Consider the following 13193-nt stretch of genomic DNA (forward strand, 5'->3'; position numbering starts at 1 on the left):
AGCGGCTTTAGATTCTCAGGGCTGTGCTTTAACCCGCTGTGCCACCAGGGAGGGCCTATCCTTCACCTTTTAATGCTTCTAGCTTAACAGAGTTATAAAGCAGTCAACAGGAAGACAATCACAATACATACTCCTTCAAATTCTATCCAGACGACCCATACATACCTAGCACTTCACTGAAAGGACACTGCACTCTCTTTTACTCGTTTTCAAGATTGATATGTTTTTTGAGAATCTCTTCTTAAATGTAATCTGAAAGAGTGTATTTTTTTCTTTTTAAAGATTTATTTATTTTTGTATATAAAAACTGGGATACAGGCCAGAGGTATGGGGGTGTGTGTGTGTGGATTCACCAGAGACAGAGTGGGGAGTAAAGCAGGTGGTATGACTAAAATACATTGCTGAGGGAAGCAGCTAGTGAAGCAGGAAGAAGTCTGTTGTGCCAATGGGGTCACCTCCCAGGCAGGAGATTGAACTAGTGCTTTTGTAGCTGCCAAAAGCTCCACAGTGCTGTGCTTTAACCCCCTGTGCCACTAGGGAGGGCCCTGAAAAAATTATTCTTGATTAGAAAAAGGTTTCATTAGCCTTGGCCTGTTATTTATCTAAGTTCACCAAGAATGTTAACCAACAATGTGGGCTTCCTCAAGTTTACTTTGCAAGTCCAGAGGAAATACATGCCATATTGAAAAAACACTAATACATCTTAAACTTTCGTAAAGATACTCAAGTTTGACTTTTACAAGGTTAGGGAAATAAATCCAAGAAATCTCCACCACATTTCTATTATAATACTTAAGAATTCGAGTAAGTCTCTCAGCATCGCCAGGATTCCTGGCTTGCCATGAGGGTCTTTCTTACTGCCTGTAAGACTGCAACCCTGTAAATCAGGCACAACTCCAGTTTTATAGGGACAACTTCATAGGTATTGACTGTATAAAATCGACTTTTTAAAAGAATGTTTTAATGAGCTTGTCATACCTGATTAAATGAGAATTTTCAAAAAGTGACATCAAATATGAAAAAGCTCTCACTCCTTCTGTCATGTGTCCATACATGGAAGTTAGCAATTTGCAATACAGGACAGAATATAGTACTTTGATCTTGGATTTCCTAGCCTATAGAACTAACAAATAAATGTTTCAACCACTCACAATATGTTACTTTTTCAGCAACCTCAATTGCCCAGGAGATGGCTTTGGTTACAAAATTAACTTGTTCAACTATAGCCTAGTAAAGGAATACAGATTTCTTTTATATACAGCCATAAAATATAGAGAAATTCAGTAAATGTTTGTGAATTCTGAGGACTCAGAATTATATCATTTTAAAATTCCAGCTTATAGTAGACTGGTTCAGGCCCCATGGAAAGCAGTGTGGAGACTCTTTAAAACATTAAAAATGGATCTGTCATAGAATCCAGCAAATCTATTTCTAGGTATCTACCCCAATAATACAAAAACACTAATATAATAGAAACCTGAAATCCTATGTTTATTGCAGTCCTATTTATACTAGCCAAGATATGGAAACAACCTAACTGTCCCAAAATATGAGTGGATCAAGAAGAAGTGGTATACACACATAGTGGAATACTACTCACCAATAAAAAAGATAAACCCATGCCTGTTGCAGCAACATGGCTGGAACTGGAAGTGATTACGCTAAGTGAAATAAGCCAGGCCAGGAGAAAGATAAATACCAAAAGGGTCAAACAAAGAAAAATTGTACAATGAAACCTTCAAAACTGACCATAGATCTGATGCATCCTAGAGAAGCAAGAGGTGGGGAGGGATAAGAATAGAGGGGGTTTGGAAGGATGAGCACAATGACTATAGGGAGGGGTTATGGGTACTTTGGTGTTAGAGAGCTATATTGAAGACACCTAAGGGAAGAAATCCTATATAACCAAAATATTAATGAAAGTGTAAAACAGTATTACTTCATTATTTAAAAAATAAAGTGAAATTCCAGCCCAGAAGCAGTCCAATAAATTAAAAGCTAGAGATGGTTTAAGAATTAAAAAGAGCTCCCTCATATAGCTAAAGAAATAGAACATGAAAACTGTATCAAAATATTCTGAACAAGCAGCCATGATTAAGTTTTTATCATTTCTTCATGTAGTATCTGTAACTGTTTTGCTGGACCATGGGCCCATGAAATGCTTTTAGAAGTTGTCAGCTTCCAGACTACATAGTCCTAGAAATCCTAATTAAGTTCACTAGCACAGTGTCAAGTTTGTCTAAGATATGTACACTTGGCTTTCCTCTTCTCCCCTCCCCTTCTTTCCTATCCAAAGCTATAAGAGAAAAGAAAAAATATCTCTACTTGGAAGTCTGCACTGGAGAAGAGACTGTTCAAAGTATGTAATCCTTTCCAGGAAGCTCTGATGAGACTGCTTCTTCTTGAATGCAGTCTTTGGCCTATAACTTATAGCAGAGTTTTAAACTAGCATCAGAGAAAAGAAATACTGTATAGTAGAGGGTGACTGTCTTAGTTTGGGCTGCTGTAATAATACCATAGATTCAATGGCATAAACATTAAACAAACATTTATTTCTCACAGTCTCGGGACTAAGAAATACATCATCAACATAATGACCCTTTCCTATGGTGAAGACTGCTAATTTCTTATATCCTCCATGACAGAAATAAGACAAATGTGCTTTATGCAGTACAAGAGGACTAACTCTACTCTCCTAACCTAGTTATTTTCCAAAGGCCCCAATTCCTAGTACCATTCATTACATTAGGTACTAGGATTTCAATATATAAATTTTTGGAGGCCAAATTCATTTCATTCCAATGACCAAGGCTGAAACTACCAGTTTTTTACTATACTTAACATCAGAATGGAAAAGAGTAAAGATTTCTACAGTATAATGCATAACGATTTCAGAAGAATATAAGCATTATTTCCCCTAAGGAAAACAAGAGTACTGACAAATCTCCATTTGTCATATGCACATGTATATATCTTTGGACATATTTATAATAACATTTTACCTACACAAATTTAAGATAAGAAAGGCTAAGTTAATCTGATTTACTTACCAGCTTTGTCTACAAAGCTCTCAATAGAGCTGATAATTAAAGAAATATGGATACAGGATATAAACTTAATAATTTCTAGTATCTGTTTATAAGATGAAAAAAAAAACAGATTTTTTTCTGATTTTTCCAGGCCCTTTCCTCAGAAAATGTTAGAGACTTTAAACGTAAAATAGACCAGCAATCTTTACTTTTCTTTAAATATTACCTTGGAAAGGCAAATCAGAGATGTTAAAAACATCTGCTTAGAATAGAAAATAATATAAAAAAAACCTTATTTGTTATAGTAAAGGAAAACTGAACTAAAATACTGATAAATACATTAAGAAGGTGACTGGAGTGTTCTGTAAGGATTAGCAATTATCACTTAGTCATAAAAAGCTCAACTCAGTAGAAACCGGTAATACTAGACTTAATGGCCTTTAAGTAATAAGTGGCTTCAAAGTATAAATGGGTATTATCAACAAAATTACAGGGAAATTAACTCTATCATCAGAGTAGGTGCAATACTCGATCACTGATAGATAGTTCACGTTACAGTCTAATGAAACCTCCAAATTGCCACTAAAACAAATCAGTTTTAAGAGAATAGCGTGCCAATATTTTCTTTTTTTCTTTTTTTTGCATGCCATTATTTTCTAATAGTTGGTCAATAATGCTTGTTAAGCATGAAGTAAGTGAACAAATCAAAACAGCTATAATTGTTTCAGGGCAACCCAATGTGAATTGGGTTGAAACATAATGACATCCAGAAAAAAAAAGATTTATTTATGCAGACGGTAACTGGAGTACAGTCCAGAGGTCAAGGGGGTGAGAGGATTCACCAGAGACAGAGTGGGGAGCAAGAACAGACCGACTGTCGAAGTACACTGCTGAGGAGAGCAGCAGAGCGGGCAAGATAGGAGAGGTCTGCTACTATGTGGGTCACCTCCCTGGCCAGGAATAGAATTCATGCTGAACTCGGGGCTGTTGCTAGCTAGCTTCACCGTGCTTGCGCTTTAACCCGTTGTGCCACCAGCGAGAACCTGACATCCAGAAAATCTTAATTCCGGGACACTTCTGAAAATGTTCATAAAAGGCAGCTGGTTGTTTCTTTTTTGAAAGTAATTCCTAATTTTTAACTACTGGCACTTTCTGAAAGTAGTGGGAGCTGGCGCAGGAAAGAGGGAGCCGAACCCGGAATGAAAATGTCAGACAGGAAGGTAACAGTCAAAAGACACCTTATAGACACGTAGTGTTGGAGCTCTACTAATTACGTCATCTCAGGTCTCCAGAGAACCGAGAACCTGAAGAGCAAATGATTGCTTAACCGTAATATATTACTTAAAACGGCTTTTCACACACCCCGGTGACGGCGGGAGTAGAAAACAGGCTCCGCAGACGGCACGCAGGCAGTTAGCGGGGTCCTACCGCAGCCACAAAACTGCTCCGTCCTTCAGGCAGGAGGTTGGTCAGCTATGTCGGGGCGTGGAGGGGGCCTGAGGAGCGCTTCTGCGCAGGCGCATGCTGCCTAAGTCTCCCCTGGAACTAGTCACGTTCTCTTTTCGCTTTCAGACATGGTGAGTGTGGCTGTGTCCTCTGCGCTCCTGCATGGGTGGGTTGGGTGGGGACTGGGCTGCATGATCACTTAGCTGCTCAATTCTCCAAGCTTGATGCCCAGTACTGGAGAACAGTTGAGTTAAGACTTGGGCTTTGAATGGGTTCTTGAGGGCTCGGAAAGGTGGAGAAATTAGTCAGCGTTTTCTGCTGACCTCGCGGGCACAATTACTGCTTCTAATTTTGTTCAGGCTTTGGGCGGGCCTCAGGATTCCCTTTACAGAGCCAGGGCATTTTTAAATCCCTTTACAGAGCCAGGGCAGTCCTTTAAAAAAAGAAAAAAAGAGGTTCAAAACATTTAGAATTACTAGTTTGTTTTTTTTTTCGTTGAAGATATTGTAGATCTTAGATCGGAGCCGAAGGAAATAAGCTGCTAATCTTTTTGCGGTCTAAGTACAGAGAATTTAGATGGGGGAGGGTGAGGGAATGCCTGCCATTAGAAACAGTGCCCATAGCACCTTGGGACATGTGTTTATGTTGAAAGTAAGAGTAAAGGTGAATAAAAGCTTAGTAACATTAGGTACACAGAAGGTGCTTTGAAATCTGAATTGCTAGACTTAATAGAATGGAATTTCGTTAAAGAACTACAAGTGATGGGCTACCTAACTTATCTTAATAGCTTCATCTGTTTTCAGCATGTAAACGTTAAGTTCTGAGTTGGGAAGCTTTGTACTCTACGGTATTGTATTTCACTGTAAGTGAAAGTGATAGCAGACATTTTTTGGGTCAATGATGAGTTGGCATGTATTCTGAATCTAAAAGTTGATTATTTCAACTATAGCTCTAGAATTACTCTGAGACCTGAAAAAAAACTGAATCTTAACTACGAGAGCTTCAATGTTTGAATTACTGCATGGCAGCTTTTGTACTGCAAAATGAAAATATGTTTAGATGTGTATTGAATACACTCTTTGGGCAGAACATTAGAAGGTTAACGTTATGAAACAGTGCTTTTTATTTTTTAAAAGGGTACACCACAGAAGGATGTTGTTATCAAGTCAGATGCACCTGACTCACTGCTCCTGGAGAAGCATGCAGATTATATTGCATCCTATGGCTCAAAGAAGGATGATTATGTATGTATGATTTTTGTGTTGAGAAATTTTAAAGTGAGGCCATACTTCATAAGCAGTCATTATTTATGGCCGGTGCTTCATAAAAATGTTACTTCTTGGTGTGCCAAAGACTGAAAAGTATGTCCATGAAATGCAGCAAGAGTTGCTTTTTGTGGGGATATGAGTTTGACGATCCATCATAATTAGGGATGATTTCTACCTGTACTTTTTTTTTTTTCCTACCTGTACTTTATACTGACCCTGATAGACAAAATACTTTCATTTCTAAAATGTAAGGTGGTGGAGGTACTATTTTCAAGGTCAATGATGTGTTGGCATGTATTATCTGAACTTTAAAGCTGATGTGTAATAACACTTAAGCTCTAGAATTACGCTGAGACCTTGAGAAAGTTACCTTAAGTTTTAAATTTGGAAGAAGTTTTCCTCTCAGGAACAGTAACCTAACTGAAATTATATCATTTCCCCCATAGTGTCCAAAATACCTGAATTAGCAACTGTTTTGGAGTGCATAGTGTTGGTCAATTCTACTGTGGTTGTATTCTACTGCCCATCTGCTAATTGTTCAATCAATGGAGAGTTGTAGCAAAAGATTGAAATTATTGATGCAAGAATTTGTTATTGGAGTCCAAGTATTCATTTCTCCTTCGTTAGGTGCTGTTATGTATTTTTTGAACTTATGCATGCTTTCGTTATTTCAAATTCAATCTTTGCTATTTACTAATGGATAGCTTTCATTAATAGTCCAAATATTAAAATAGTGTATGTGTACTAATGTGGTTAGTTTAAAAAGGCCACATGTCCAACACTAACTAGTTTTTAAGAGGTAGGTCTTTTCATTCAACTTCTGTTGGACTCTTGGTAGAAACTAAAGCCCTATGTATACTGTCAGAGGTGAAGATGTTCCTTAGACCTCAGATACTTATCCCTCTAAACTCAGTAGGCAGAAGTATATGCTCATTTTACTGGTGTGTTAGAATGAAGTGAAATTTGGGGTCGGGGACTATACTAGTTCCCTTTATGTGTTTGTTCTCTCTAACCCAGTATCAGTTCAAATTTACACATTAAAGTAATTGTGTTTTTAGGAATACTGTATGTCTGAGTATTTGAGAATGAGTGGCGTCTATTGGGGTCTGACTGTTATGGATCTTATGGGACAACTTCATCGCATGAATAGAGAAGAAATTCTAACATTTATTAAGTCATGTCAACACGAATGTGGTGGAGTAAGTGCTAGTATTGGACACGATCCTCATCTTTTGTACACACTTAGTGCTGTCCAGGTAAATACTGATTAAAATCAAGTCATGGTGTAATCTTTTAAATTGAGAGCAGGGATACTGAAATTGAGGTATTAGAAGGTGACAAAATTACCTTCTGTTGAAAAGTTCTTTTTAAATGAAGTTGCTACAAGGTCTGTGATGTTTAATGGCATGTATTAGCTGATTTCCAAAGTTGATGGAAACTGAAATTACACTGAGACCTTGGATAATAATGTTTTCAGTATATGTAAATATCTGGAAAATCTCCAGGCGGAGTGAAATGATTTATCTTGACATTAGTGAAGATCCCACAAATACTGAGTTGTTTCTCTTCTATAAACACAAGTTAGTATATTTAGATCTTGCTATGCTAATTTTCAATTTGAATGCAGAAAATAAATTATTTTAAAAATAACATGGCTAAATATTGGATTTATTGATTTTTTTTACTGTATATGAAAGTCTCTGAGAAATGTTCGCAGTATGCATAGACAAGAATACGCTGTACAATAATAAAACATAAGCAAAGTTCTCAGTTTTGAAGAGGTATTTAATATGGCTTGTTTTTGTTACAGATCCTTACTTTATATGATAGTATTAATGTTATTGATGTAAACAAAGTTGTGGAATATGTTCAGAGTCTACAGAAAGAAGACGGTTCTTTTGCTGGAGACATTTGGGGTAATGTCAAGTTTAAATTTATGCTATTCGATACCAATATTAAAATATTACATTTTAGTGTTTTTATGGTAGTAAACTTTGTTGGAAAAAAGTACAATGGATGGGAACTTGTTAGTAATTTATAAGGAGATTTTAAGTTTTTCATTTTTTCAGGTCCCACTAAGCAGCTGGTCTAACTGGAGTTTATGGTTTGCTGGAAGTTCCAGCATGCACTGTGCTAGTTATATCAGCATAAAGGAGCACTGGAACAGAGGGGGCCAGTCTAAAAGATTTAAGGTAGGTGATATTTTTTTCCCCTGATATTTGGTGACTTTGTAAAGTTTTTTACAGAAATACTGGCTAGGGGAAAAGAAAACTTTACAAATTTACTGAATATTTGAGTGGAGGGAGGGAATAATACTTTACTTGATAAATGTAGATAATCTCTGCTTTAGGGCTCAATACAGTGCAGGCCGGAGAGACCAGCTGCTTCATGGGATGTGAAAATCTACTTTTATATAATAGGGTAAGTGTGTCATTAGAAATTGATTATTTTGGTTCTGTTACTTTATTTTTTTTTTCTGGCCACTTCATAAGTGATTTGCTGGTTTTTTGTTTTTGTTTTGTTTTTTTTGGACAGTGTTTTTGTATAAATTTTAGTAGCCTTAGAGAAATCAAGGCATTTCATTCAGATGTCGTTTCTTTTCTGGTGACCTAAAAGTAAATAAGTGTTAGGTTCAAAATCTCCAAAACTTACTGTAGTTGTTATACAATATAATCAGAGTCTTCTGATGCCATGTTTGTTTGCTCTTTTTCAGGAGAAATTGATACAAGATTTTCTTTTTGTGCTGTGGCGACTTTGGCTCTGTTGGTAAGTTTTAAGTATTGAGATGAGTAAGCCATTGTGAATGTGTCACAATTTTTATTGGCATTTTCTTTTATTTTATAGGGGAAACTAGATGCTATCAATGTGGAAAAGGCAATTGAATTTGTTTTATCATGTATGAACTTTGATGGTGGATTTGGTTGCAGACCAGGTTCTGAATCCCATGCTGGGCAGGTAATTGATTAGTACAGATTAAATGTAGCAGTTTTTAAGGGCTAATCAGTGTAATAAATTGGTTAATAAAAACTGCATTTCTGTTAAAATGAAATTAATTTGAAAGTGACATGTTAGATTAGAATTGCTGGTTAACAAAGGCATTTTTCAGCTTCCCACTCTGCCTCTGGTGAATCCTTCCACCCTCCTCACTTCTAGCTTACATCCCAATTCTTGTATGCATAAATAGATAAAAAGAAAATAAAAATAAATCCTAGGTGAAAAGGGAAGGCATTTTTTTTTTAGAACTTTTAATTTAGTTACCGCTTGTTGATGTGGACACTGACACAAGCGGCTGTATAGTAGGTAAAAACATTAACTAAACAAATGTAAAGTTTTTCCTACCTGTCTGAGCAGCCATTTGCTTTTGCCAGAGAATGTTTTTGTAAATAGTTTGCAAATAAAGTTTACTTAAAAATTTTGATGAACATTTCAATGTAGAATTGGATTCTTGTAATTTTTCCAGTTAAGTGATACTTTGTAATACTAAATGTCAGAAAGAAAATTTTTAGATGTAAAATTGAGTATTTTAATTTATAGTTTTTATCACTATTAAAATTATTATACACATGTACTTTATGTCTGTAATTTTAGATCTATTGTTGCACAGGATTTCTGGCAATCACTAACCAGTTGCATCAAGTAAATTCTGACTTACTTGGATGGTGGCTTTGTGAAAGACAGTTACCATCTGGTGGGCTCAATGGAAGGCCAGAGAAGGTACAGTATTTTATAAATAATCAGCTATGTTATCATAGCTCTGTATCTTTAGTGAGTACCATTGTTTACATTTCTGAATATTATCTTTTTAAGTTAATAAAATGAGCTTTTACCTTTTCATTTTCACTAATAGAGTAGTACCATCCAAATGCTTTTGGCAAAAGTGAAATGGCTGAGTGTTTTAAGAGACTATTAAAATGTTTATGATGCACTTTGCTACTTTGCCTAGAGAAATGAAACATCACCTTAGATTTCATGAGCCAATTTTCTGTGATACAGGGGACTGATTAGACATTCGTTGCATATAGAAAGTAGATAGGATGGTTGTTGCTGAGTCCTGAAACATTTAGCATGGTGTTCCCTGCATAGGAGTGTCTCTGCTAGAGACGGTTTTAAATTCTAACCACTTATATTTATGGATTCAGAATGTGAAACACAGCCATTCCCTTATCCTCCCTAGTGTTTGGTAGAACATAAAATTGTGGCAACTTGTATGTTTTTTATTTTTAATTTGCTAGTTACCAGATGTGTGCTATTCGTGGTGGGTGTTGGCTTCACTAAAGATAATTGGAAGACTTCATTGGATTGATAGAGAGAAACTTCGTACTTTCATCTTGGCGTGTCAAGATGAAGAAACAGGAGGATTTGCAGATAGGCCGGGAGATATGGCAAGTATATTTTTGATGCTTATTTTAAAATTTTTATTTATGCATACAGAACTGGGGTACAGGCCAGAGGTGCAGGATTGGTGAGAGGATTCACCAGAGGCAGAGCAGAGAGCAGAACAGGCAGATGGACTAAGTACAAAGTACACTGCTGAAAGGTAGCAGTGGGTAGGTCAGGAGAGGTCTACCCCTCCATGTGGGTTACCTCCCTGGAGGGGACCAAAGCAGCTGTGGCAAGCTTCATCGCGCTGTACTGTAACCCCGACCCCTTGGCACTCCTTGCAGAGGGTCCTGCTTTGCATTTTTATACAGCTAAGTGTTTCCCTATTGTAAAGGGATGATCTTCCAAGTGCTGCTCAAAGCAGGATACAGTTTTGCTATTTTTTGAGAATGAAGGATAGAAAGCAAGTTTACAGACTTCTTACCAAGTGCTTCTTCTATAAACGTCACATATGATAAGGGTGTCTTGAAAACCGTTTTGAAGTCAACTTTATTTCAGAAAACTTAATAAACATAATTTAATGTGAAGCGATCAATATGACAAACTGCATTATAGTTAACCATCGTTCAGAAGCATAATTTATTATGCTCTATAATAAATTCTCATTTTTAAAAATAGGTGGATCCTTTTCATACTTTATTTGGAATTGCTGGATTGTCACTTTTGGGAGAAGAACAGATTAAGCCTGTTAGTCCTGTTTTCTGCATGCCAGAAGAAGTTCTTCGAAGAGTCAATGTTCAGCCTGAATTAGTGATCTAGATACATTGGTGCAAAAGTTGTGCTTTAAGATAGTTTTGCTGTTTTAACATTTGCTTTATGAAAAGTGCTTATCAAACCTAAATGACTACTGTTAATATTTATATGAATTCTGTTAATTTTAATAAATTATATAATTATATATTGTAAAATAAAGGCCTTTATTGTATCTTCAGCTTTAGATTCTTCTGGAATGCTCTATTTACATTTGTGGAATGCTATTTTATGTTATATAATACTGATGTGAATCAGTCTGTTAATGAATTAATGTTAACTGATAAACCTCACACATGAATTAAAGGTACACAAAAGTGAACGACTGTTGAAATTTGGGAATATTTCATAGATTTGTGGTTATTCTAAATCAGTCACATAAGTAATTCAAGATAAATGGCAATTCACCTTGGAATAGAATTGTCTGGACCATAACAAGTTACCCCAATAAGCAATTTATATGCTTAAGGGGTTTTTGGTCATTTCACCCATCATGTAAGGAAACAGTTGATAATTGTCCCAAGTCTATTTAATACGAAAAAAATATTCAGTAATTTACTTCCTGTATTTCATAAAGATAAAGATTTATTGTTTAGGCATACATGAACGGGTGTAGGTTGGAGTTGGCGGAGGTTGATTCACCAGAGACAGAAGCAGGAGTAAAACTGGCAGATTTGCTGAAATGCAGTACTGAGGGGAACAGTGGGCAAGACAGGAGAGACCTGAGATATAGCTGTGCCATCTGGGGGTCCAACCCATGCTACAGTGGCTGGTGTTAGCTTTGATAACAATCTTAACTACTGTGCAGCCAGGGAGTCCCTAGTAGAGTATAAAATGGTGAGAAGTATTTGAATGTGTAACATTGAGCACTGATTTTTGCAGTGTGTGTGAAGACCTTACTGGAAGTATGAACTCTGTTTTAAATGGGTATTTTTTGATGGTATCTGGGTGTTTTCTCAGTCCTAACATTATGAAGTTAGTACTATTCCCATGCTCAAGAAAAGTCAATTTCCATCAGGCCATTTGCTATAAAACTGAGATCTGCTTTTTGTATTCATAGGTATGTGTGAAGACAATAAGTTGAGAATTGTTCCATGGGTTGAAGTTTAGTGCTATAGAGCTATTTTCAGCCACTGCAGCACAGGTTTGAGACCTGGCTAGGGAGGTGGCCCACATGGTGCAGCATACCTCTCCTATCTTGCCTGAGGCTCTCTTTAGCAGTGCATTTCAATCTGTTCTGTATGTCACTCTATTGAAGTCTCTCACCACCCCATGTCTCTGGTTTGTACCCTAGTTCCTGTAAGCATAAATAAATAAAAATCTTTAAAAAAAAGTATCTGGTTCCAGTGATAAGGCACTTTAAGCAACTGATATTAGTTTATTAAAAAAAATAAACTCCCAAGAGATCTCGTCCATTGTGTCCCTAATTCCTAATGTACTGTGCACAATCATGTGCATACTGGATGAAGGGCAATCTCAGCAGTGACAAACAACCTTGTTATTTCTAAAGGAGTAAGTTAAGGCTCTAGGAAGGATAATGTTACATATGGATAACTAAGTGAGCATTAAATACTCAAACTTTCTCTGCATTGGGTGCATATTGGACAACTTTATGTTTAAAGATGCAAATATGTGGAGGTATATGGAAAAAAGCATTAAACACTATGATAAGGGAAATAAATTTTTCCAAATCATGATCATTGATAGGCCTTTGGGGATCTTGCAGGCAGTTTGAATCAGGCTACATCACTTCATAACCAAGTTTTATACAAGATGAGACTGGAATTTGCAGTGATTACATTCCCATGTTTGGACGGGGGAAAGATGAGCATGTGGCAAACGCCCTCGTGCGCCTGCGCGCTGCAGCTCCGTAGCTCCGTGCGCCTGCGCACAGGCTGCGCACAGTTCTCCCGCGGTTTTTCTCAAACGGCTTTTGCCTCTGGCCCCACGAAGCCGCGATCGGAAGTCTCATTATTGGCAGTGGCAGGATTTGTGAGGATGCTGAGGCCTGACATCACAGCAACTTCGCCTTGCGTCCCAGCGGCGTCCCCATCATTAGAGGGTTGGTCACTGGGCCCCTGTTATAATTTCGGACTTCAGGAGACCCCTCAGCGCCGTCTGTCAGGACGGGCCTCCGCGCCGACACCCTGCGACACATCGGGCGCTGCCGGCGACCGGAGCAGCAGCAGCAGCAGTGTCCCTGGCCATCCGGCCAGCGCCGGGCCCGCTCAAGGCAAGCAGATTACGGGTGGAGGCGGGACGGGTGACAGGTCCACACTCTCGGGGGTTCAGGCGCATTGGTTAGTACCATTGAGACGTT

The 13193-nt window shown here is 37.5% G+C and overlaps 2 protein-coding genes across 2 annotated transcripts in view; both read left to right on the top strand.

Moving 5' to 3' along the window:
• The first annotated feature begins 4569 nt into the window (after positions 1–4569).
• RABGGTB (Rab geranylgeranyltransferase, beta subunit) lies at positions 4570–12283 on the top strand. Its single transcript, XM_012722688.1, is given in 11 exon segments — positions 4570–4606; positions 5612–5719; positions 6802–6999; positions 7554–7659; positions 8457–8509; positions 8588–8698; positions 9332–9457; positions 9976–9997; positions 10000–10031; positions 10033–10125; positions 10742–12283. Coding segments are annotated over 11 exon segments (993 nt in total). The 5' UTR covers positions 4570–4603; the 3' UTR covers positions 10883–12283.
• Positions 12284–12871: 588 nt separating this feature from the next.
• The window catches only part of MSH4 (mutS homolog 4), a 50550-nt gene continuing 50228 nt past the window's right edge, over positions 12872–13193 (top strand). The window contains exon 1 of the mRNA XM_004679131.2: positions 12872–13106. Within this exon, the coding sequence (XP_004679188.1) occupies positions 12872–13106 (235 nt within the window). The remainder of the gene's footprint in view (positions 13107–13193) is intronic.

Source organism: Condylura cristata, unplaced genomic scaffold, assembly GCF_000260355.1.
Source record: "Condylura cristata isolate star-nosed mole 26May11 unplaced genomic scaffold, ConCri1.0 scaffold00008, whole genome shotgun sequence".
Taxonomy (NCBI): Eukaryota; Metazoa; Chordata; class Mammalia; order Eulipotyphla; family Talpidae; genus Condylura; species Condylura cristata.